Source organism: Sinocyclocheilus grahami, unplaced genomic scaffold, assembly GCF_001515645.1.
Source record: "Sinocyclocheilus grahami isolate Dianchi unplaced genomic scaffold, SAMN03320097.WGS_v1.1 scaffold169.1, whole genome shotgun sequence".
Classification (NCBI taxonomy): Eukaryota; Metazoa; Chordata; class Actinopteri; order Cypriniformes; family Cyprinidae; genus Sinocyclocheilus; species Sinocyclocheilus grahami.
Genome location: NW_015505348.1, coordinates 598659 through 626520, shown reverse-complemented (window position 1 = coordinate 626520; position 27862 = coordinate 598659). Strand labels below are relative to the sequence as shown.

The 27862-nt window shown below is 38.2% G+C and overlaps 1 protein-coding gene across 1 annotated transcript in view; it reads left to right on the top strand.

The window, feature by feature from the left end:
- Positions 1-386: 386 nt before the first annotated feature.
- Positions 387-27862, top strand: part of tle2b (TLE family member 2, transcriptional corepressor b) — a 66396-nt gene continuing 38920 nt past the window's right edge. The window contains 3 exon segments of the mRNA XM_071582403.1: positions 387-1002; positions 18580-18677; positions 20769-20832. Of these exon segments, the coding sequence (XP_071438504.1) occupies positions 979-1002; positions 18580-18677; positions 20769-20832 (186 nt within the window). The 5' untranslated portion in view covers positions 387-978.

Sequence of the window (27862 nt, the reverse complement as noted above, 5' to 3'; positions counted from 1 at the left end):
TGAAAAATATGATGAGAAATATTTGAGTGTATATTAAAAGATCTGAGCACAGTTTGAGACATTTGTTGAGATCTGATCTAGAAACGACACGTCAGAGATTACTGTGGTAAGAGGGGTGTTTTTATTTCAGTCAAAAAATATAAGCTAATGTCTCAGTTTGCCCTCTGAGAAAGATATCTAATTCATGTTTATTTTCCCTATAGGTCTGTATGGTGATATGAATCTATCGGCCATTCAATGCAACGACAAGAAATCATGCATCATTGGTTGTACGGATGTATTGGTGTCTATTTCTGTCTCTATCCCTCCGTCTATCTATCCTCTATCTATCTCGCCTGGTCCACCTTAAGTGCAGCTTGAGCAGGCTGTCGTGTTTGTGTTGAAGCCAACAGGCACAATATATTACAGTCCAGGGCTCGCTGTTGAAAAGCCTGCTGGATCTTCCAGTGACCTGCTGTTCTTTCCTGCTTTCCTGTGTGTTTTTTTCTTCCTCTCTAGATTTAGATTAAAAACAAAGCCTGTTCCTCCTTCTCCTTGCCTTTTTAGACCTCAGAAAAGAAGCCCTGTAGTTTTGAGGTACTGTTACAAGGTTGGAAGACTCGAATGGAGATAATGTGTTTGTTTTTGTAGCTTGTTGGGGACATTTGCAGAAGGACGAGACCGGGGATAGCTGGACGTGATTCTTTGGAAGTCCCTGCTCCTCCTGCTCTCCTGATCTGTCGGACTGAGAGCCGGACAGTAACGGAGCGGGACGTCAGGGAATTCTGGGGGGAAATCCAGTCCAAGTGTGAGTAAGGGGATCTGTTTTTGGAAGACCCCCTTGTCGGATGCACTGACAGCCTTCTGCAGCTCGGAAAGAACAGAGCCAGGTTCCCGAGCTCGGTCCGGGGCTCTGTCCCCTGGTGGAGGGGGGACACAGGAGTACGGAGGGTCAGCGCGTTGGCCGTCAAACCAATAGCCGGCATCCCTCCGGTGACCATGTACCCGCAGGGTAGACACCCGGTAAGTGCTACTCTCTCTCGTTCTCCCACATCCTCGACAAATGGGACAGATGAAGCGATTGGGTGTAAGAGAGACGTCTCTTCAGACTTTCAGTTGCACGTACGCATATTCATCTTCTCCCAGGTGTCCTCAAGAGCCAGTTGATAGAAAGTTGTGTGGGAGGAAACAAACACAATGTGTGTCTGTATCAGTTTGTGTAATAAACCTTTCTCAACGCCCCCTCTAATAGATGGCAGTGCGTTTGGGCAAATCTAGAGTGGTTTAGATGTTATATATATATGTGTGTGTGTATGTGGGTGGGGTTGGTTAGGGCTCACTGTGGGAAGTTTATTTGTTATCTGTGACCTGTCTTTGGTTTATTGATGTTTCTAGAATCTGAAGAATCTACTGTACATCGCAGCCTGTTTTAAGTGTGGCTCGGTGTACAAGCCTAAACTTGTTATATACGACAACGCAAGGCATCAGATGTGTTCATGAATGAATGAAAGGTCCCTTGAGACTGATTTAGCGTGCATGTAGTGCACTTGCCCCATAGAATTTTATTGTAAGGGTGAATTTCACAAAAACTGTCAAGAATGAGACATAATTCACCTTAAAATCGGAAGAAGAAAAAATAGGGATATAGATTTGGCATAAAGTACTTTTTAGGACAGTTTTTGCATTTTTCCATGATATTTATTTTTTTGTCCTCATGAGTTTTTCATTCATCTTTAGATTAAAATTTAGAAAGTGCATTTAACCTTCTCCCCACCTTTTTAGACCTCAGCAAAGAGGCCATCGGATGTCTTTATTAAGAAAAGAAAGGTTCTTTAAGAGTTTTTATGAGATTCACCCTTGCGATCATGAAATGTCCAGAATGTGTCATATTTCCCCATAAAATCGAGTAAAAAAAAAAAAAAAGAAAATAGGTTTTGCATAAGGAAAATTTTAGGACAATTTTTGCATTTAAGTCAGCTTATTTTATCATTATTATTATTAATATTAGTTATTTATTTATTAATTTTAGAAACTAAAATACAAGCATAGACTTTGGCTGTATTTTGCATAAAAAAGATAATATATACATTTTTTCTTTCAATATGGTGGTGAATTATGACATTTCTTAAGTAAAGATTCACCCGTAAGTGCATAACTGTCAATACATTTTTAAAAATGTAACACAAATTTTTATTATACAGATCTTTTTTTTTTAAATTTTTTATAAATAATATTTGTATTCCTGTAACGTTCTTTAAACAAATATACAATCATGTCCTGAGCTTCCCAGTCAGAGTGATCAAATGTAATTTATAACGATATTATAATGAATGAACAAACTCCAAAGGACTATTTTTACCCTCATGGCCTGTGAAACATGACCTGCACTAGTAAAAAGGTGTGAGAAAGGTCTCTGTGTGTAACCAAGCATAAACATTGCCTTTTTTGCTCACACCTTTTCTTGTTCTGTAACATTTAACCCCTTAACTATCATCCCCATTTTTGAAAATTCATGAGAAAGTGCACTATCCAAACTTAAATTATTATAATTCATGAACGCTTATGAATACAGACCTAAGGTTGGTCTCTTTTTAAAGAAGACAATTAGCAGATTATTATAGAAGTGAAATCATTTAATAAAATGAAAGTATTAAAAAGTTATAGAAGTTTAAATTTACTGTAAAGAAAATGTATTGTACTATTTTTATTTTATTTTATATAAAATATATATATTTTTTAAATAGTTAAAAATACAAAATTGATATAAAATTAAAGCCATATGTCTCCATAAGTTGTGTTCCAAATTTTAAGTTGATATAAAAAAAATTGAGGTTCATATGCAATTTTGTTTAGGCGTTATACCAAAAACAGCCACCGGGTGCCACCCAAAATCCATTGAAAATTTTTAAGCATTTCTGTCACAAATCTATACATTTTTCTCTCAATATTACGTCTATAACAAAATAGACAAAATGTATTTTGTCAAGATTATAAAAAAATTTGATTCTAAAAGACTGCAATACATTTTGTAATATGACACCCCCTGCTAAGGGGGAGGAGACCGCTAAAAGATTTTGAAATACCATTTCTATGAAAACGAAATGTCCGATTTCAAAATGGTTTTCTCAGGATACAGTCATTTTTATGGGCTTTTTATGCAAATAGGAGACTGTAGAGAGACGACAGGAAATTACTGAGAGGAGAGAGGGGAGTGGGATCGGCAAAGGACCTTGAGACGGGAATCGAACTCGGGTCGCCGTAAGTGCAGTTGCACTATATGTCGATGCACTGACCACTTTTGCTCATACTTAGTCTTAAAAATAAAACCTCTTTATTTGCATCTATGGTTCAAAAAAGAACCTTCAACATTCATAGAAAGGTTAGTTATAGTCGAAAAATGTTCTTTAGATTATTCAAATGTTCTTCACACTAAAAAATAAAATGGCTCTTTTAAGAAATGTTTACTGTAAGGTTCTTTGGGGAACCAAAAATGGTTCTTCTACGGCATTACTGCAAACCCCCCCCTTATTTGGAACCTATAAAACACTTAGAATTCCTTAAGCAATATCATAGCAACTCCCTGGAAACTACCCTAGTATTGCATTTTCTTCAAGCAATGTAAATCTCAATCTCTCAGCAATGTTTTACCAATCAGATTGGCCCATCAGTAGTTTAGTTTGACAATTCAACATCATCCAGTGCAAATCAGAGGTAGCCTGTCGGTGTGAAAAGATTGTGTCGGAGTCTGCAGTACCTGCTTATCGAAAGGGTTAAGGCCTGATTTGCAAGGTATACTGCATCGGGAGGACTGGTAATTGGTTCCACTGGATTTTTGTGGTTAGTGTTATCTGAAGCAGGGGGATTGGAAGGTGGAATGAGAGAAGGTTTACAGCGCTCCGTGCTTCTGAGCCAAAAACAATAACAATAAAAAAAAGCCGGGCAGGGAAAGCTCATAATCTGCTGCAGCCACACCTTCGGTTTTTGACTGTTACAGGATGCAAACTTCCAAGGTTGATCAAATGCACTTAACGCATTGTTTTTAAACGTGAAGATGGAGAGTCTAGATGGTAATGCCAGCGTTCAGTTAACGTTTAAGGGTGAGAAGTCCACAGATGTCATGCGCGAGGTGTGAGAAATGTGAAATCTCTGTTGGACATGACAAGTATAGTTTGAGAACCCGATACAAATAAGAGGCTGTAATATGAGTGTGTGTGAGCGCACGTAGCACATGAGGCATCAGTGTGTTTGCGCTATCGCTAATAGTACCTGTGTTTGCACTGTGTGGATTTATGGGTGTGTTGTGCCAGGATGTGAATATTTATATGGATACTGAGCTCATGGTCTAATGGTGAAGATGGCATATAGAGAAAAGCATGTGCAATATAGCTGTATTTAGAGGTATACATTACAATATGTCACATTTCAAATGATTTTTTGCTTGTGGTGTTGACGGGCAAGTAACTTGAATGCTGGAAATTTGTGTTGAATGTAGTTTAAGGGTTTTTCATTGCTGCCTAATATTTATGATTACCAGGGACGGTAATTGTGAGGAATGTATTCGGATCCCTTATAACCATTATTCTTCCATTAGCAGTTCTTTTAGTAGGCACTTTTGAGGAAAAAAAAATATTTGGAAGAAATAAGTTCTTACTGCATTTAATGTCCTCAGGAGTTTTCAACAGAATGTAATTACTGACATATATTCCATTTCATATTTATTGAATTCTTGCTCAAATGTGTTTATCTTGACCTTTAATGACTTGACATGACGTGACAAAGTAACAGTCCTTGGTACAGTTTGTTTCAACGTGATGAAAGCACTTCAGTAATTGAGTCAGAATAAGTAACTGCTTAATTGTTTATTAAAAGAAATGTCTCAGAAGATTCACTCATTTGGGAATCGGACTACACTTATACTGTATATTTTTGATTTACTGAAAAGAACCACTGCATAAGATGAATTGTTTAGGAATCCGAATAAAACAAGGCACTCTTTATGCTAATTTAGTTTCACTAAAAAGAATTGCTAGCACTTGTTTTGGAATCAGACTACACTGCTTGCCCTACATGTTTTTAATTAATTACTAAGAATCAACTTCAATTCAGATTCATATGTTCGGAAATTGCATTCTTAAAAATAAAGGTTCTTCATGATGCCATAGAAGAACCTTTTTGTCTAAATGGTTGCATAAAGAACCTTTAACATCTGAAGAACCTTTCTGTTTGACAAAAGGTTCTTTGTGGCGAAAGAAGGTTGTTCAGATTATAAAAAGGTAAGAAAGAGATGGTTCTTTAAAGAACCTTTGACTGAATGGTTCTTTGTGGAACCAAAAATGGTTCTTCTATGGCATCGCTTGAAGAACCTTTTGAAGCACCTTTATTTTTAAGAGTGTGGAGTAGATTTACTCAATCAAACCAGCTCATAAGAGTCATTTCCTAAGAAATTGGGAAACAATAAATTATTTTAAACATTTTAATTCACTAAAAAGAACCAGTTTGTAAGAGTCATGCGTTTGGGAATTAGACTACACTGGTTTAAACTAAATGCTTTTTATTCACTAAAAATAATCATTTTGTAAGTCGTATTTGTTCAAGAATCAGACTACATGGGTCACACATTTTGTATTATAATTCCTGGCTCATGATAGTTATTGTTTGAGAATTTAACTGTACTAGTTAAGTGTGTTTGATTCACTAGAAAAATCTATCAATTGGCAAAAAATGCATGTTTCTTGACATAGCTAAAAGTCATGAAAATCATTCCATTCTGTTACTAAAAATGGCACTTAAAAATGGGTCCCACTTTCAAACCCTTAAAGGGTTAGTTCACCCAAAAATGAAAATTAGCCCATAACTTACTCACCCTAAAGTCATCCTAGGTCAGGGGTAGGCAAGTTCGGTCCTAGAGAGCCGCAGTCCTGCAGAGTTCAGCTCCAACCCTGAAAACAAAACTCACCTGCCTATAGCCTTAGTAATCCTGAAGACATTGATTAGCTTGTTCAGGTGTGTTTGATTAGGGTTGGAGTTGAACTCTGCAGGACTGCGGCTCCCTAGGACCGAATATGCCTACCCCTGACCTAGGATGACTTTAGGGTGAGTGTATATGACTTTCTTCTTTCAGACAAATCCAGTCAGAGTTATATTAAAAATGGTCTTTGATCTTTCAAGCTGTTTAATGCCACTCAGCGGGTGTTACAAGCATCCGTCCAAAAGCAGTTAAATAAAATGCGCCCATCCATTAAAAAAGTGTCTCACACGGCTCCGGGGCGGGGGGTAATTTTTGTAAGAAAAATATCCATTCCTTTACAACAGTGAGCGCAAGTTACATTAAAGTGATTATTAAGTTTTGAATATGGATATTTTTCTTACAAAAACGCATCGATTTGCTACAGAAAGCCTTTGTTCACCCCCCGGAGCCGTGTGAGAGACTTTTTTGTTGGTTTTCATGAGACTCACCGGCGCATGTGCAGCGCTGACCTCATACGTCATGCTCCCAGAACTGCTTCCCTTTACAACAGTGAGCGCAAGTTACATTGAAGTGATTATTAAGTTTTGAATATGGATATTTTTCTTACAAAAACGCATCGATTTGCTCCAGAAAGCCTTTGTTCCCCCCCCGGAGCCGTGTGAGGTACTTTTTTTTTTTATAGATGGGCACGTTTTATTTAACTGCTTTTGGACTGAAGCATGCAACACCCAATATAAGCCAAGAGGAGACTGGTTTTCCTTTGCTACAGTAAGGAAAGTTTGCTTCCTTTGCCCCTGTTAACAAACGTTGGTTTTCATGAGACTCACCGGCGCATGTGCAGCGCTGACCTCATACGTCATGCTCCCAGAACTGCTTCCCTTTACAACAGTGAGCGCAAGTTACATTAAAGTGATTATTACGTTTTGAATATGGATATTTTTCTTACAAAAACGCATCGATTCGCTACAGAAGGCCTTTGTTCAACCCCCGGTGCCATGTGAGACACTTTTTTTTTAATGGATGGGCGCATTTTATTTAACTGCTTTTGGACGGATGCATGCAACACCCGCTATGTGGTTATATAACTTCGACTGGATTCGTCTGAAAGAAGAAAGTCATACACACCTAGAATGAATTGAGGGTGAGTAATTTATGGGCTAATTTTCATTTTTGGGTGAACTAACCCTTTATGAGCAACAAGCTCAATTTGGTACTCGCAGCGCGCACTTTGGATGTGACTGAACGCACAAAAAGTGCCTCTGGAGCGCACGAGTACCGAATGACTTAAAAAGACGTGAAAATAATAAATTTTTGTGGCGATGCAACAATGACCGATTAGGCAAGTGACAATTCTGTCAACTGTACCCAGTACAGTGTACCTATGGGCGGCGGGATAGCAGGTGCTCCAGCAACCCCCTAAAAAGACCATAGCAACCCCATACAATACAACGTGACTTGCAGTTGCACATTTCGTAATGTCATAGCATTTTATTTTAAAAATGGATCGGTTCCTTGTGCCAAGCAGGCCTACCCCCGACTAGTTAACTAGACGTTTATATTAAATTGATTAATATAATAACCTACTAAACCATCTTTTAATAAGCATTTAGGCGTATTATAGCCTATATTCCATGCAAAAGTAATGATTATGAATGCGTCAGGTGAAAAGGAGACATTTAAAATATTTATTACTAAACTAGTGCTTTCTCAGTCGGTGTCGGCTGCAAACACCGGTGTTGTACCGAATTCTGCACCCCTGCCAGATTATGCATCCCCTCGTTGAAATCGCTATCTGATTGCCTAATCCCAACCCCACCCCTAATCCTACCCCTGACCTAGGATGACTTTAGGGTGAGTGTATATGACTTTCTTCTTTCAGACAAATCCAGTCAGAGTTATATTAAAAATGGTCTTTGATCTTTCAAGCTGTTTAATGCCACTCAGCGGGTGTTACAAGCATCCGTCCAAAAGCAGTTAAATAAAATGCGCCCATCCATTAAAAAAGTGTCTCACACGGCTCCGGGGCGGGGGGTAATTTTTGTAAGAAAAATATCCATTCCTTTACAACAGTGAGCGCAAGTTACATTAAAGTGATTATTAAGTTTTGAATATGGATATTTTTCTTACAAAAACGCATCGATTTGCTACAGAAAGCCTTTGTTCACCCCCCGGAGCCGTGTGAGGTACTTTTTTTTTTTTATAGATGGGCACGTTTTATTTAACTGCTTTTGGACTGAAGCATGCAACACCCACTGAGTGGCATTAAACAGCTTGAAAGATCAAAGACAATTTTTAATATAACTCCGACTGGATTTGTCTGAAAGAAGAAAGTCATATATACCTAGGATGACTTGAGGGTGAGTAATTTATGGGCTAATTTAGACTTTTGGGTGAACTAACCCTTTAATCACAGACGATTATAACTGCTTTGATTATTAATTAATGGCAAAGACTTGATTCTCTGTTATTTTTTATACAAAGCATGATTTGTACCATATTCATACATGTTTTTTAGTGTGTTATTGTGTGTATGTGTGTCTGAGAGTGAATGCCAGCTTTCTGTTGCACTGATGTGGTGGCCAAGTGAAAATCTCTGGCCACAAAATACACATATGCTCTTTTAATGAGCTAGTTTCAGCTGGTGTGCTCTCCTTTGCTCATTTTTACTTACAGCCGTATTGTTTATACTTACTTTTTATTCTGGCCACATTTGGATGTTAAACTTGGTTGCAGGTTTCATATCTTCACACTGTTTTATTATCACTCTTCTGTGTTGGTCAGAAACACATGAGGACCTTCTTTCTTTCTTCCTTTAGGCTCAAACTATTGTTGATTTACTCTGTAAAGCATAAAAGCTGTTTTCTCTGCCTGCCAATCCACAGTTCCTAATCTAGTATTGGATGGCGATTGCTTTTGCTCGGCCTCACAAAGCAAGCTACTCCAGAGCCACATTGTCAGTAAGTCGCCAAGATAGTCCGAGCAGCCATCCGACGTCTAACATTCAGTGGGGTTTAAGATTGGGTAAAAGCCTCAGAAATTATTGGCAAAAATGGAAGGACTTTCTCTCAGATTATTTAATGAGGGTGTGACACCCAGTTCAAGGTACCTGCTAAACCCAAGCATCTCAAACCGGTTGTATCTTAGGAGTTTGTGGAGACAAGGTCTTGCAGGACTGGGCAGGAAGGAAAGCTGGGTTTTTAGAGGGCGAGATCACACACACTCACACATTCACCCAGATCCCCCCCGAGATCACACTGACACTTCTCTTCCTCCCACTCACTGGTGATCCTTATCTATTCGTGCGCCTTTTTGCACTAAATATTTCACCAGCGGATGATTATTTAATGGATGTCTCTATCCCAGCCTGTCTGCGAGGGTGTGAGCGGGAAAACAGCTCCGCAGCCGTCTCGGAAGCTGACGACGCTCCTCTTTCGACGTGTCTCTCTCTCCTCCTTCAAACCGATTTAAGTCACTGTGTCCAAAATAGCAACTCCATCAGTGATATATGAGATGATCAGAGTGGGCGATTGGGAGAGATTTCATTTCCCACCATTGTTATGGGATCAGCTCGTCTCTCTCTCCCCCTTTGACCTCCCTCAGAAGATAATCTCCAGTAATTCTAGGCTAGCCTGCTGCAGCTTGTCTAAATTGTGATTGACTAGCCGCTGTCCCACATGGCTCGCTGTCTGCCTCGCCCCCCTCCATCCAGATTAACTGGATCAGTTTTGGATTTCAGGATTCCCCCTCCTTCTGTCTGACACACACTGTTGTGTCTAAACAGACGCTCTTACCCAGGTTTCCTCCATGTTTATTTGCATGTGTGAGTTTTGCATGCATGTTTGTACTGTATGTTGCAGTTACAGTCCAACAAATATTTTTTTCTAAACTCATCTAAAGAAATAAACAATGCTTTATCTCTTGATTATATGCAGTGCTAATTACTTTTCCTTATACTTAACATTAGCCGCGTTTCCATTACTGTTCTAATTGTGCAAATTGAAATTGCGAATTGAAAATACGCCCAATGGAAATACGTAAATTTCGCAAAAACTCCCATATATCGCAAAAACAAAATTACGCTCACATGAGGTGGTTTTTCAGGCAATTCGAAAAAGGAACATTTCACGAAACTGCAATGGAAACAGTTTTTCCACATTTACAGGTCATCTGGCCTGTACATAAGTCACATGATCATTCTTTAATGTACTATAAAAAAAAGTGAAAAAAAAAAAAGTGACGTGACATGTGGCCAAGTATGGTGACCCATACTCGGAATTAGTGCTCTGCATTTACCCATCCAAAGTGCACACACACAGCAGTGAACACACACAAACCGTGAACACACACCCGGAGTAGTGGGCAGCCATTTATGCTGCGGCGCCCGGGGAGCAGTTGGGGGTTCGGTGCCTTGCTCAAGGGCCCCTCAGTCGTGGTATTGAAGGTGGGAGAAAGCGCTGTACATTCACTCCCACCCATCTACAATCCCTGCCGGTACGAGACTCGAACCCACAACCTTTGGGTTATGAGTCCAACTCTCTAACCATTAGGCCACGACTTCCCCCAAGAAACCTCCAAGAAACACTTTGTAGGGGGCCGCTCTCAAGTGTAAGGGGCTTTCCTTGCCACTAATGCTCGGATAACCCCTTATTTACACTGTAAACGGCTGCGGAGCATTACAGCTCCGACATGACCACCGGAGCTGATCGCAGCCACTCTAGTCAATGCTTGTGTTATACACTTATGTGGCACGTCCCAGAAGTGGCTCTCCGCACTGCATCGCTAAAAAAAAAAACACGCCTACGTCTCCTTTCATTAAAAGTAATGGCTAGTGCAGTGGCTGCAATATACGTAAACCTACCAGCGTCACCATAATTTATTGCGTTAAAATTGTTTTAATCACATAACATTGATTAATGGAACTGGTTTTGCGCAAATCTGAAATGGAAACCAGGATATTGTTCAAAACCCATCCTGCACCATTTGTGCTGCAGACATGAATGATACCTCAAATTTTGCAGCTTGTTGAAGCTTCTAAACTGCACAGCAACACCCTAGAAACAGTAGTCAACCCCCTGTTACCCACCTAGAACACCCTATCAGCCACATAACAAGTATCCAAGTGACTGCATAGCAGCAAGTGTCCTGGAAACCACTTACAACAACCTAGAAATTGTGTAGCAAAACCTTGGAAATCTAGTGACCTACCTCTCACAGCAACCTAGTAATTGCATAGCATTACCCTGGCAACCTCCCACAAAATCCCAGCAATGGCACAGCAAATTTCTGGCAACCCTCACAACATCTGAGCAACTGCATAGCAATAGCAATTTAAACCCTGGTAACCACTCAGAACACCCTATCAACCTTATAACAACATTCTAGCAACTGCATAGCAAGGCCCTGGCAACTGCTCACAACATTTGAGCAAGTGCATAGCAATACCCTGGTAACCAGCCAAAACATTCTAGTAACCGCATACCAAGATTTTAGCAACTGTACAGCAACACCCTGGCAACCACATAGCCAGTGCCGATTCTAGACTTCTGGGGGCCCTACGCAAAACTGTGTCGGCGGGTTATGAACGAATGAATGAAACGCGGAGCAGTTGGGGTTCGGTGCCTTGCTCAAGGGCACCTCAGTCATGGTATGACTGTACATTCCCTCCCCCCACCTACAATCCCTGCCGGTACGAGACTCGAACCCACAACCTTTGGGTTATGAGTCCAACTCTCTAACCATTAGGCCACGACTTCCCCCAAGAAACCTCCAAGAAACACTTTGTAGGGGGCCGCTCTCAAGTGTAAGGGGCTTTCCTTGCCACTAATGCTCGGATAACCCCTTATTTACACTGTAAACGGCTGCGGAGCATTACAGCTCCGACATGACCACCGGAGCTGATCGCAGCCACTCTAGTCAATGCTTGTGTTATACACTTATGTGGCACGTCCCAGAAGTGGCTCTCCGCACTGCATCGCTAAAAAAAAAAACACGCCTACGTCTCCTTTCATTAAAAGTAATGGCTAGTGCAGTGGCTGCAATATACGTAAACCTACCAGCGTCACCATAATTTATTGCGTTAAAATTGTTTTAATCACATAACATTGATTAATGGAACTGGTTTTGCGCAAATCTGAAATGGAAACCAGGATATTGTTCAAAACCCATCCTGCACCATTTGTGCTGCAGACATGAATGATACCTCAAATTTTGCAGCTTGTTGAAGCTTCTAAACTGCACAGCAACACCCTAGAAACAGTAGTCAACCCCCTGTTACCCACCTAGAACACCCTATCAGCCACATAACAAGTATCCAAGTGACTGCATAGCAGCAAGTGTCCTGGAAACCACTTACAACAACCTAGAAATTGTGTAGCAAAACCTTGGAAATCTAGTGACCTACCTCTCACAGCAACCTAGTAATTGCATAGCATTACCCTGGCAACCTCCCACAAAATCCCAGCAATGGCACAGCAAATTTCTGGCAACCCTCACAACATCTGAGCAACTGCATAGCAATAGCAATTTAAACCCTGGTAACCACTCAGAACACCCTATCAACCTTATAACAACATTCTAGCAACTGCATAGCAAGGCCCTGGCAACTGCTCACAACATTTGAGCAAGTGCATAGCAATACCCTGGTAACCAGCCAAAACATTCTAGTAACCGCATACCAAGATTTTAGCAACTGTACAGCAACACCCTGGCAACCACATAGCCAGTGCCGATTCTAGACTTCTGGGGGCCCTACGCAAAACTGTGTCGGCGGGTTATGAACGAATGAATGAAACGCATTTGTCCGTGTTTCACTCCGTCTCGAATCACGCTAGCAGAAAGCACTTGAGAAATGGTGTCTTTTCTGCGGCTCGGTATGCTTGCCACACGTTTTTTTTTAGTCTCGAGCAAGATTGTACAACATTCACATTACATAATTTGACTGATTTTTACGTAGAAAGGGCGACAGCGCACCACATTAAAAGAAATGATCATGTTTTCATAACCACTGATAAAACAAATTAAATCATCTTTGAGAGCAAGGGGGCCCCCTGGTGTTTCGGGGGCCTTCGCAGCTTGCGTATTTTGCGTATAGGGAGGATCGGCTCTGCACATAGCAATGCCCTGGCAGCCATCCACAACACTCTGGCTTCATGGTAGCAGGATTTGCACTGAAAACTGCACATTTCCTTAGAAAATGTAAAAATCTAATGTTAAAGTTTGTGTTAAGTCAATTCAGAGAATTGTTTCTAAACACGTAATTGTTAGAAATGCATTGCTGAAACATATTACAAAGACTGTGAACTATGTAGTACTTAATTGTGGAGTTAGACTGTTTAACAGTTTTTTTTTCACCATTATTGTGTTCAGTATTTTTTTTGGGCGGGGCTAAAATCGTGTCTCGATGCAATAGAGCTACCGAGCATGGCCCCTCTCCTAACACTATAATGGTGCTTTTCCACTGCGTGGTACGATTCGGCTCGGCACGGCTCAGTACGGTACGGCACGGCTCGGTTTGCGTTTCCACTGCAGTTCAGTACCGCTTTAGAGTGGGCGGGATTATTCACATGTCTTTATAGTTGCGCCGCCTCTCCGGCGCGACTCCTGAAAAGCGTTTTCATTCCGCGTCGCCCCATCAAGCTCTCACTGGATCCGCTCCTCTGCTGTCAACGAGAGGAACGTCTGTACTTCCTCAACAGACAACGAAACAGCCACTTTTTGGTTATTAAAAATGGTGCGCTTGTTCAAAACAGTTGCGTTCGATCCATCGCTGGCTGTGCTGATTTAAATCTAGCGGTTCTGTTGCGTTTGTGTCGCAAGTTCAGTGACGCAGGTAGTGACGATTCTCTCCGGCCAATCCGTGATCAGCAGTGTTTACACGTCATGTTTTGGTAACGGTACGGTTCACTTGGAACCTCAACCGAGGTAGTACTAAAAAAAGTACCAGGTACCAGGTACTGTACCCAGTGGAAAACCCCCCAAAAGTGAACCGTACCAAGCCGTACCGTGCCATACCATGCAGTAAAAAAGCGCCATAAGATGTGTGTTCGATTTGAAACAGCGCTGCGCAGACCAATCAATATGTGTGACATCAAAGTACAGTGAGAGCTTTAGAGCAGATGGCTCCTTATGCTTTTGATACAACGATTGTTCTGCGCAGCGCTGCTTTATGTCGAACACACCTAATGACTAGAGGGCATTAACATCAGTGATTTGCCTGTTCAATCGCGAATTACCATTAGTTACAACAGCCAGTATTGCCACATCTGCGGTTTTCCCGCGGAACTGGACTACTTTAACACTGTTGCCGCGGGTTGTTTTTGATGGCGGCGGGTTGAAGCGCCTCCAATAACGTGATATTCAGAATGTGAATTTAACTGGAGGAACCCTACCGAATAGGGATGGGCGTATCAATCCGAAGTATCGATATATCGATACTGATGCGAGTATCGAATGTATCGATACTCAAACATTAAATATCGATACTAAGGTGTGTTTTATTTACCAGTGATTTTGTTTATTTAACAAATGCATTGATTTGGACGAATAACCTATGTTAGTAAATAATTATGTAGGATAGAACTATTTTCCTGCTCATCTGAACACACGCAAATGTTGCAAAACAGAACCAATTCATCAAAGAGAGCGTTCACTCACTTCTGACAGTGCATTCAAACTGCATTTGCATCTGCAGCTGCATTTCCCAAAAGTATCATAAGAAAGCATTAAAGCTTTTGGGAACGGCAGCCCTGAACAATGCTTATCAGAGGACAGAAGAAAAAAAACATGTATGTTTGAGTTATTTCACAATAAACAAATTGAAATTAGCCTACATAGTTTGTGCAATTACATTTATTGAGATTGAACGTTGAAAGATAATATTGATCATGTTCTATTCTGTAATGTTAATATATATCATACACTGTCAAAAAAAGGTTGCATTTTATGCGTGCAACAGCCTGTCACTGGCAGTCCCTTATGAAAATGAACCATGGTTTTAATAAAGTGACCGTAGTTGAACTGTAGTATTTGTAGATTCGAATCATGTGTAAACAAAAAACATATTTGAACCATGTGTAAACAAAAATATAACCTAATAAGTTACAATTAAGGCGTATTGAATGTTAAAATGCGTTTTAAACAAAGTTAAGTGGTTATCATTACCCATTTCATAATTTAAAAGTTTAGTTCAGAAGTATCGTATCGATATCGACGATACTGCCTTGAAAAATATCGGTATTGTATCGAAAACAAAATAAGTGGTATTGCCCATCCCTACTTCCGAATGCAATTTTTACCGGGGAACCCCCCTTGGAACACGATTGGGCTAGTTTTGAGTAGCAATTGGGCGGGTGTTGTTGTGAAAACCTAGCAACCCTGACTACAGCCTACCTACAGTTTGCTAGCTAGCTATGCCTTTGTCACGTAAATGCATAATACCTGGTTGCATAATTTTCAAAACAGCTCGGTCTCCTTGTTTAAATTAAGCTGCTAGAAGGAGCATCCATTCAGGTTGTAGAAGTATTTGAAAGCTGAGAGAGACGGCAGCTTTCCCACGAGTGGGCGTGGTTTCAGCGCCGCCAGCATTTGAGAGCAGAAAATACTTTTTTTTTTTTTTCAAGATTTTGATGAACGTTGAAAGATAATATTGATCATGTTCTATTCTGTAATGTTAATATATATCATACACTGTCAAAAAAAGGTTGCATTTTATGCGTGCAACAGCCTGTCACTGGCAGTCCCTTATGAAAATGAACCATGGTTTTAATAAAGTGACCGTAGTTGAACTGTAGTATTTGTAGATTCGAATCATGTGTAAACAAAAAACATATTTGAACCATGTGTAAACAAAAATATAACCTAATAAGTTACAATTAAGGCGTATTGAATGTTAAAATGCGTTTTAAACAAAGTTAAGTGGTTATCATTACCCATTTCATAATTTAAAAGTTTAGTTCAGAAGTATCGTATCGATATCGACGATACTGCCTTGAAAAATATCGGTATTGTATCGAAAACAAAATAAGTGGTATTGCCCATCCCTACTTCCGAATGCAATTTTTACCGGGGAACCCCCCTTGGAACACGATTGGGCTAGTTTTGAGTAGCAATTGGGCGGGTGTTGTTGTGAAAACCTAGCAACCCTGACTACAGCCTACCTACAGTTTGCTAGCTAGCTATGCCTTTGTCACGTAAATGCATAATACCTGGTTGCATAATTTTCAAAACAGCTCGGTCTCCTTGTTTAAATTAAGCTGCTAGAAGGAGCATCCATTCAGGTTGTAGAAGTATTTGAAAGCTGAGAGAGACGGCAGCTTTCCCACGAGTGGGCGTGGTTTCAGCGCCGCCAGCATTTGAGAGCAGAAAATACTTTTTTTTTTTTTTCAAGATTTTGATACCTTATTTTATTTACTTGGTGTTTTTTTTTTTCATTGAAATTTGGCTGGGTGTTTAATAACACATTTTTCTGTGGTGTGACAAACTCAGAAGAACACGCATTGAATATTGCTTTACATGGACTTTAATCATGGAATTGTTCTGTGGCTACACAATATTTTTATGAGATGTTTCCTAGTTGTATATTTTTGTGTTGTTGTGGAAATGTACTATGATCTTGTGAGTGCTGGCCTTGTGTGGTGTGTGCTGCTTTCAGGACAGTTACTGTATACACACACACACACACACACACACACACACACGTTTTTGAATGAATGAGGAGGGTCAGTAGGGACATGGTGACTGCCCCCCTCTATCCACAAACAAACACGGCAATGTGTGTACTGAACTCATCCAGTCAGCTGTGCGCCTGCTGCTTAATTACTCGAAAGCTCACAGAGTGTCTGACCTCCACCGTTAGCCTAATTGAAATTTAATTGAATTTCGCTTGTCTAGACTAATTAAGCTCCTACTGAAACCGCCAATCTACAGCCAGTCGCTGGACACCGAGCTTCAGAGAGAAAACTAGAAGCCCGGAGGAGCGCAGGACAAAGGCGGCCATTTTAGGAAGCAGCTGACATAATGGGCAACGTGTTTAAAAATAGCAAAGGAAAGGACTTGGGTCTTAATGAGGAGGAGAGGTAGATATGAATACAGTTGGATCAGATTAGAGCACGCAGGCTCATAGATGAGCCCATTTGAAATTTGTGGGTATGGTCAAATGCATCAGCAGAAATTAAAGAACCACACTCTTGTTTCAATAATCTCTTTGATTGATTCATTACTATTTTTGATTCACTAAAAATAACCACTCAGAAGAATCATTCATTCATTCAGGAATCAAACTAAACTCTTTAGCTGTTTCCAAAATTGTTTACTAAGTAGGTATACTACTTTTGAATAAGAACGAACTTTGTGACTGTTAAAAAACTATGTTCTATGTAGTATGAATGTGTGTAATTTAAGGCAAATTTGGATGTCCTACATCTAACATGTTGTCATTAGCTAGGTTCCCATCCAAATGTGAGGCAAATCTTTTCAAAGTTTGCAAAAATAGAATTTTTTTTTTTTTTCAGAATTAGGTGTGTTTCCATCAGGTTGTTCGAGCGGTGGTATTGGTAACTAAATAAAATAAAATAAAAATACGGAAAGGCACCATCAGCGGAAACAGCCAATTAGTCACTTGAGTTTAATGTTCGCTACGCCAGAATTTATTCTGCAAATGCATTTCCATTATTCGCATTAACTCTTTTTTCGCAAACCACTAAAGCGAGTGTAAAAACGTATTTGCGACCGAAGGGATTTTTTTTTTAAATTCAGCATTTAGATCACTCGTTTTTGATGCAATACTTCAAAATGCACATAAAAACAGGGTGATGGAAACAACAGCTACTGTGATGTGACTCTCTCTCTCTCTGGTTTACACTAAATTTGGTTTACACTAAATTACAGAAATACTGGTTGCACTGTATGGTTGATTCACAAAAAAAAAACTAGCACATAAGAGTCATTCTTTCAGGCAATTAGACTACAGTACACTGGTCAGACAGTATGTCATTGATTCGCTATGAAGATCTGGCTCATAGGATTCATTGCTCAACCATCAGACTACAGTTGAGCTGTATGATTCATGATGAACTAGTTTCTTATAATTCATTTTTATATATATATTCTAATAATTCATTGTTATCTTCTTATAATATCATCTTATTATTCATTTTTATTATAGTTTGTGGTTTGCCAAGGAAATGTGTTTTCTGTAATTATTAATAAAGTAGAACTCATTGTGCTGGGAATGTATAGAAGTTTTGGAGTGACTACAATATAATTTTGAATTTCTGGTACAGTTTCCATGAAATGCTCATAGCTGCTTATTTAATTCCTGAGATTGGGAATCGCATTTGTGTCTACCTAGAGTTAGGGTTAAATCTTGTGAGAGCGTTTTGCAAAACGAGGGTTACCACGACCCTGTAGAAGTGCTGCTGTTATTAAATTTTCTCTCCTCCCTCACCAAAAATGCATGTAGTGTTTGTAGTGAGGCCAAGGGCAAAGATAATGCAGTGGGAGCACTTTTTCAATTTTATTTCAATGAGTCACTTTTGGTAAATTAATTTAAGCAGTCCAATCTTCCAGCACAGACCGATGGCTGTTTACTGATTAATAAGCCATCTCTTTCTCTCTCTCTCTCTCTCTCTCCTCAGGTGCCTCTGCAGCCTGGACAGTCATTCAAGTTCACGGTGCTGGAGACTCTGGACCGCATTAAAGAGGAGTTCCAGTTCCTTCAGGCTCAGTACCACAGGTCAGATCATATGAGCTGATTTACTCCCAGTATGTGAAACACATTTGATTATTTATGAATCTCTTCCAACAGGCTAATAACCGGCTGGATGTGTATTGAATTAATGCCACTGTCAACATTTTCATGTTATCCATGGAAATCTGCATTCAGAATTAGTGAGAAATGACTAAAAGTGGTGATGCTGCTAGCTTAACCATATTTTCAGTGTTGCTTTTACAATAACAAGATATTTCTCCCAACAAGTGGCAAATTTAATATAATGTTGTTTGCATGTGTAACTTTACAGCTGAGCGAACTGAAACAACAATCAAATAAGCTCTGCTGAACTGTCATGTTACACTGTAAATTGCATTGGAGAAGTTTAATTCATTTAAGTGATTGAGTTTGTGTTGGTTCCTTTAACTGAATCAATTTGTGCTGATTCCATTAAGTGAATCAGTTTGTTCCGATTCCTTCATTTGAATGGTTTGTTCTGATTCATTTAAGTGAATCAATTCATTCTTGTTCATTTAAGTGAATTGGTTTGCACTAATTCCTTTAAAGGGGTCATGTGATGCGATTTCAAGTTTTCCTTTCTCTTTGGAGTGAATAGATAAGATCCCTAAAGTTGCAAAGACTAAAGTCTCAAACCCAAAGAGATATTCTTTATAAAAGTTAAGACTCGCCAATGCCCTCCTAAAACTCCTCGTTTAAACACACCCCCACATGTCTACGTCACGATGTGGGAAGATTTGCATAACGCCGCCCAAATGTTCACGCAAAGAAAGAAGGCGTAACTTTTATTCTGGCTGTAGTATTGTTGCCGCCGCCATGTTGTGAAGACACTGTGTGTTTCGTTGTGAAAGGGAAACTACTTTGTTTGGTCTTCCAAAAGAGGACACAACTAGAAATCAGTGGTTAAGTTGTATTTACAACACTGTTCCAGAACAGTCCAACCCAAATATTCAGATGTATGCAGTGCATTTTATGGAAGACTGTTTCCTTATCCTGGTAGAGTAGACTACAATGCCGGCTGTTCTGACTCACAGCCTGTAAGTACATTTTCATATTTAAAGGATTTGCCACTGATGGTTCAAACGCGAGTTTTGAGCAGTGTAGAGTAGCGCTTGTTGTTTCTCCGATCACAAATGCAGACATGGTTTTATGTTTACGCGGCACGATGCAACGCAACACGTAAAAAGACAGTATAAGTCATTATAATCCGTAATTATGTCCCCACTGGAAGCAACAAATGCCTCGTTTGTAATGGGTTTTCATGTTTTTGAATCGTCGCTCCGGGAAACGGCATCACAGTATGGTAGGGGCGTAACATTTCCGTCACACGCTTGAGGTATTTGGCCAATCACAACTCACTGGATAGCTGGCCCATCAGCACACCTCACTTTTTCAGACCGATGAGCTTTGTAAAAATCGACGCGTTTCAGAAAGGCGGGGCATAGAGGAGCAACAATAATGTACAGTATGTGGAAAATAATGTGTTTTTAACCTTAAACCGCATAAACACATTTCATTACACCAAATACACAAAATAATGTTCTTTTTAGCAACATCATATGACCCCTGTGAATTGGACCATTTTGATTCTTTCAAGTGAATCAGTTTGGATTGATTCCTGTAAGTGAATTGGTTTGCTCTGATTCATTTAAATGAATTGATTAATTCTTATTAATTTGAATTATTGGTTTGTTTTAAGTGAACTAGATTATTCTGATTCATTTAAGTCAATCAGTTTGTTTTGATTATTGTAAGTAAACTAGTTTGTTCTGATTTATTTAATTTAATTGATTTATTCTTATTTACTGAAGTGTATAGGTTTGTTATGATTAATTCAAATTAACTGGTTATTCTGATTCCTCTAAGCGAGTTTGATCATTTTGATTCTTTTAAGTAAATCAGATTGTTTTGATTTCTTTAAGTGAATTCATTTATTCTGATTCATTACATTTAATTTATTCAATTTTTATTACTTTAAGGGAATCAGACTTTTCAGACTCGGTTTCTGATACACTGACAAGTCATTCGCATCTTTTGTACAAGTCATATTTTTTCTACTGTGTTTTTCATTCATATTTTTCTGCCGTGTTTTCACAGTCTCAAAATAGAGTGTGAGAAGCTGGCCAGCGAGAAGACAGAGATGCAGCGCCACTATATCATGGTGAGCTTTTCAACCCTCATATTGTCAGATCTGCCATACGCTCCAGTAAATACTGCATAAAAGCCCGTCTGTGTTTAAAAGGAGAGATTGCGTTTGATTTCATGTTACAGGCTGTTTGGTTAACCTGAGGATACATCAGCGGGATTACGATAGGGGTTGAGGGAGATGAAAAAGTGAGAGGGAGAAGGAAGGCGATATGCAAGAGGAGGATGGAATGATGAGAGAAAAGAGGTAGAAACAGAGAAACAAAGATCACAAGCACAGACATGTAAATAATAAGAGGGAACAAGGATTCAGTGCTTACAGAAAGCAGATAAACCAGAAGACTATATTTAGCCTGCTAGACCTACCATGTACGCTAAGACTTGTTTCAGCAGCCTTCCCCTTTATTTTCATGCATTTATAGTTTACCACATTTCTCTGTCTATGCTCTTTGACGACTAGACAGGACTGCGTGTTCTTCTCGTCTCTCTTTTGTGAATGATTTATTTGTTGATGGGCATGAAATAGTTTTCAGAGCTCATTTGCGATGGTGTGTTAGCCTCCTAGCTAACAAAAACAACAGAGACAGTGAATTGGATGATATTCAAGTGTTAAAAGCTTTTTTCGGTGCCGTGGCTCAGTGGTTGGCACACACACTCCTGATATTTTGAGCAATGCTGAAGGTCTTGTCATCTCTTCCTCCACTATCTATCCAATAAAGCAAAACACCCCCATGGTTATTTTAAAAACACGTTGAGGTTGTGGCCTTGTATTAATTAATATGTCGAGACATGATACAGATTCAGAAGAAGCAGATTCAAATCTGGCCTTCGACATGTCAAAATCTCATCATTCATCATCATCACAATTATTCATCATCGTCTTTACATAAAATCGTTCAATGAAACAAGAATCTTACAAAGACATTTAAACAAACAAAATATGTCAAACCTAATATATAGTGTCCATATGAGAGATTCAGGTTCGAATATGGCTTGCAACACACCCTGATCCCATTTCATCGCTCCTTAAAAATGATCAATAAAGCGAAAATAAATGCATTTATTTATTTATTTATTCATTCTTTCATTCGTATATATTTTATATATTTATTTCTAATTAATTTTAATTTAATGAATACTACTACTAATATTTAACCATATTTATTAATAATATAAATGCATATTGATTAATAATATAAATAATATAAACAACAAGGCTGTTGCTAAAAAATTAATCCCAGCCAAAATCCATTGAATCAAAAAATGTATTTGTTTGTTTTGATTTAATTATTTATAAATATTTTATGTATTTTAATTAATATTAATGTAAAGTCCATTTTAATTAATAATAATAATATTCAATTATATTTATGAATAATATAAATATTAATTGATGATATTAATAGTATAAACAACAAAGATATGGCTCATAGATAGATAGATAGATAGATTTTGTATGGATGGATGGATGGACAGATAAATAGACAGATATTGTATGGACGAATGGAATACATTTCTTGTCACTATCAGCTATCCAATTAAACAAAAAATATTTTAAAAATGGTCCTATAAGCTCAATTATGTGCTAAACTATACATGCAACTTTCAACTATATGCTAAACTATGCCGCTGATTTGGAAGACAGAGGTTCGAATCCGCCTCAATGTCATTAACTTTGAAATCTTAAATCCTGATTGTGGATTGCAGTATGTGTGTGTTTGTGTGTCCTGATGTGCCATCATGATCTAGCCTTTAATAAGCGCCCATCTACATGGTCACTGTGATAGATAGATTTTGTATGGATGGATGGATGGACAGATAAATAGACAGATATTGTATGGACGAATGGAATACATTTCTTGTCACTATCAGCTATCCAATTAAACAAAAAATATTTTAAAAATGGTCCAATAAGCTCAATTATGTGCTAAACTATACATGCAACTTTCAACTATATGCTAAACTATGCCGCTGATTTGGAAGACAGAGGTTCGAATCCGCCTCAATGTCATTAACTTTGAAATCTTAAATCCTGATTGTGGATTGCAGTATGTGTGTGTTTGTGTGTCCTGATGTGCCATCATGATCTAGCCTTTAATAAGCGCCCATCTACATGGTCACTGTGTGACCGCTGTATGTAATCCAGACCCCGGGGCAGCTGAGGATGGAAAGATGGAACAAACAAGGGGGCTAATGCGCTGCTTTTGCAGTAACACCCCCGCCCCAACTCATCTGTCTGATACTCTGCTCGCCTCCGAACATTACTGTCACAGATTGCCCTCGTGCCAGAGAGAGAGAACATAAGGAGAGATCAGCGGCAAAGACGAACGATGAGAGTGAGTGAGTGAGAGAGAGCGGTGATTGAAACGCAGCAGTAAAAAAGAAGAAAGAAGAGGGGAAGATAAAGGCCGATAGCGAAGATGAAGAGCAGAAGAACTGACAGAGTGAGAGAGACTGTATAAAGACGCAGCGGGAGACAGTAAGATGACGAAAAGATGAGGGCAGAGAAATAAAAACACAAGAAGGAGATTAAGAGAAGGAGGAGAAGGGGAAAACCAGGAAGGCAGAAAGGATAAGACACATTTGAAAACGATTACTCCTTAGTAAGCTAAACGTTTGAGTGCTGCCGTGTGAGTGAAAATAAGAGAGAGAAAACACTAGATTTTGAAACTTGTTGCTGCCCTGTGATGGAAAACTAACTGATATTTCCAAACCAAACAAATCAAATTATAAAGCAAACAGCAGTAGGGCTGCAATACATTCATTTACTTTCAGGTTTAACTCACATTTAAAGCTACGGTACACAATTTCAGCTCCAGTAACGGCACCAAAGGTAATTGCAAAAATCATTTTCAAAACAATTTTCAACAAACATAAAAAAGAAGCATGCACGTCGCTGGCAGGTTGCTCAAATGGAGTGGGAAAAAAACGTTCTGAAATATCTTTAATTTACTCCGTTTAATACGTTTAACGCTACGGTAAAGCAACAGCAGGCTTACACAATTTCTGCTCTATTAGTGGCATCAAAGCTAATTGTACAAAATATAAATAAATAAAAACAAAAGAAAATTAAATTAAATACATTTTTTAAAAGTTTTTGAAAAATCATCTTTAAATTACTTAGTAGTTTCACTTTTAACTCGCATTTAAAGCTATAGTACACAATTTCGAAAATAATTCAAAATAATTTTCAAAACAATTTTAAAACATCTTTCACTTGCGTGTTTCACTTAACTTTCCAAAACATTCGTAAAGGGCCAAAACATTCTTGTCTAGCTACACAAGCTTGATTTCAGTGCCATGAGTTTCTGTTTACAGACATTCACCTAATGTATCCATGATGATATGTTGGTCAAAACAACTCGGAGGAACATTTTATTGCTCAGAGTTGCTCTTTTATAGCTCATGAAACGGTTCTAATTTTTTGTAGGCCGACTTAGTGTCTGCTCAGATGTTTCCTGTAACTCTGTGAGGCAATTGTTGACATGTTGTGAGAGTATAGAGCTATAAAATGAATGCACATTACAAAGCTCAGATAATTTTGATGAGATCACAGGTTTCACAATATACCTGTTTTGATGATAACTATATTAAAAAAATTTAATATCACTATCATGTTAATACTACACACTTAATATAGCGTTGCAAATAATCCAGCATTGACACTCCAACACAGTAGGTGGCGGTATTGCATTTTTACTTTCTAATGCACTGCTTTTTCATTTTTTTTTCTATGCAAACATGCTAGATGGAAATAAAAAAACAAGCCCCTCTAGTTCAAATAAGTTGAACTTTTAAAACAGTTTAAAACCTGTTTTTTTTTTCTGTTCCACTGTCCTGAAACTCACGTTTTTAAATGCAAAAACACATTCGGTGAACTAGCTGTTGCCACCCATCCTAAAATGGAAAAAAATTACTTTGGCCACAGTAATCATGTAGTGAAAATCTAGTATTGTGACAGCGCTAGTTGAGTTTTTTTCTAAACTCTGAGAATACCAGATATGAGAGCAAATGGGAGATATTATTATTGTGTTGCTGTAATTTTTGTTTGCATTACAGTTTCGATAGTGTTTCTTTTCAGAAATTTATTATGTTCCTCATACTTATTAACTAATTATTTAAGGTTTTATTCAGTTTGAAATTCAATTTGATAAAATGGCATTCTGCAATGTGCTTCATCTATAATTGCACTGATATGAATTGGCAGTCTATTAATCACAGCTCTGGTTTTGTGTGGCTGATAACGCACTTACAATTTTCTCCCGTCTGTCAGGAAACTTGCCAGGTAACTCGTAATTCAGTCATCACAATTATTCATTATCGTCTTTACATAAAATCGTTCAATGAAACAAGAATCTTACAAAGACATTTAAACAAACAAAAAATGTCAAACCTAATATATAGTGTCCATATGAGAGATTCAGGTTCGAATATGGCTTGCAACACACCCTGATCCCATTTCATCGCTCCTTAAAAATGATCAATAAAGCGAAAATAAATGCATTTATTTATTTATTTATTTATTAATTCTTTCATTCGTATATATTTTATATATTTATTTCTAATTAATTTTAATTTAATGAATACTACTACTAATATTTAACCATATTTATTAATAATATAAATGCATATTGATTAATAATATAAATAATATAAACAACAAGGCTGTTGCTAAAAAATTAATCCCAGCCAAAATCCATTGAATCAAAAAATGTATTTGTTTGTTTTGATGTTTTGATTTATAAATATTTTATGTATTTTAATTAATATTAATGTAAAGTCCATTTTAATTAATAATAATAATATTCAAATATTCAATTGAATAATATAAATATTAATTGATGATATTAATAGTATAAACAACAAAGATATGGCTCATAGATAGATAGATAGATAGATAGATTTTGTATGGATGGATGGATGGACAGATAAATAGACAGATATTGTATGGACGAATGGAATACATTTCTTGTCACTATCAGCTATCCAATTAAACAAAAAATATTTTAAAAATGGTCCTATAAGCTCAATTATGTGCTAAACTATACATGCAACTTTCAACTATATGCTAAACTATGCCGCTGATTTGGAAGACAGAGGTTCGAATCCGCCTCAATGTCATTAACTTTGAAATCTTAAATCCTGATTGTGGATTGCAGTATGTGTGTGTTTGTGTGTCCTGATGTGCCATCATGATCTAGCCTTTAATAAGCGCCCATCTACATGGTCACTGTGTGACCGCTGTATGTAATCCAGACCCTGGGGCAGCTGAGGATGGAAAGATGGAACAAACAAGGGGGCTAATGCGCTGCTTTTGCAGTAACACCCCCGCCCCAACTCATCTGTCTGATACTCTGCTCGCCTCCGAACATTACTGTCACAGATTGCCCTCGTGCCAGAGAGAGAGAACATAAGGAGAGATCAGCAGCAAAGACGAACGAGGAGAGTGAGTGAGTGAGTGAGAGAGAGAGAGAGAGAGAGAGAGAGAGCGGTGATTGAAACGCAGCAGTAAAAAAGAAGAAAGAAGAGGGGAAGATAAAGGCCGATAGCGAAGATGAAGAGCAGAAGAACTGACAGAGTGAGAGAGACTGTATAAAGACGCAGCGGGAGACAGTAAGATGACGAAAAGATGAGGGCAGAGAAATAAAAACACAAGAAGGAGATTAAGAGAAGGAGGAGAAGGGGAAAACCAGGAAGGCAGAAAGGATAAGACACATTTGAAAACGATTACTCCTTAGTAAGCTAAACGTTTGAGTGCTGCCGTGTGAGTGAAAATAAGAGAGAGAAAACACTAGATTTTGAAACTTGTTGCTGCCCTGTGATGGAAAACTAACTGATATTTCCAAACCAAACAAATCAAATTATAAAGCAAACAGCAGTAGGGCTGCAATACATTCATTTACTTTCAGGTTTAACTCACATTTAAAGCTACGGTACACAATTTCAGCTCCAGTAACGGCACCAAAGGTAATTGCAAAAATCATTTTCAAAACAATTTTCAACAAACATAAAAAAGAAGCATGCACGTCGCTGGCAGGTTGCTCAAATGGAGTGGGAAAAAAACGTTCTGAAATATCTTTAATTTACTCCGTTTAATACGTTTAACGCTACGGTAAAGCAACAGCAGGCTTACACAATTTCTGCTCTATTAGTGGCATCAAAGCTAATTGTACAAAATATAAATAAATAAAAACAAAAGAAAATTAAATTAAATACATTTTTTAAAAGTTTTTGAAAAATCATCTTTAAATTACTTAGTAGTTTCACTTTTAACTCGCATTTAAAGCTATAGTACACAATTTCGAAAATAATTCAAAATAATTTTCAAAACAATTTTAAAACATCTTTCACTTGCGTGTTTCACTTAACTTTCCAAAACATTCGTAAAGGGCCAAAACATTCTTGTCTAGCTACACAAGCTTGATTTCAGTGCCATGAGTTTCTGTTTACAGACATTCACCTAATGTATCCATGATGATATGTTGGTCAAAACAACTCGGAGGAACATTTTATTGCTCAGAGTTGCTCTTTTATAGCTCATGAAACGGTTCTAATTTTTTGTAGGCCGACTTAGTGTCTGCTCAGATGTTTCCTGTAACTCTGTGAGGCAATTGTTGACATGTTGTGAGAGTATAGAGCTATAAAATGAATGCACATTACAAAGCTCAGATAATTTTGATGAGATCACAGGTTTCACAATATACCTGTTTTGATGATAACTATATTAAAAAAATTAAATATCACTATCATGTTAATACTACACACTTAATATAGCGTTGCAAATAATCCAGCATTGACACTCCAACACAGTAGGTGGCGGTATTGCATTTTTACTTTCTAATGCACTGCTTTTTCATTTTTTTTTCTATGCAAACATGCTAGATGGAAATAAAAAAACAAGCCCCTCTAGTTCAAATAAGTTGAACTTTTAAAACAGTTTAAAACCTGTTTTTTTTTTCTGTTCCACTGTCCTGAAACTCACGTTTTTAAATGCAAAAACACATTCGGTGAACTAGCTGTTGCCACCCATCCTAAAATGGAAAAAA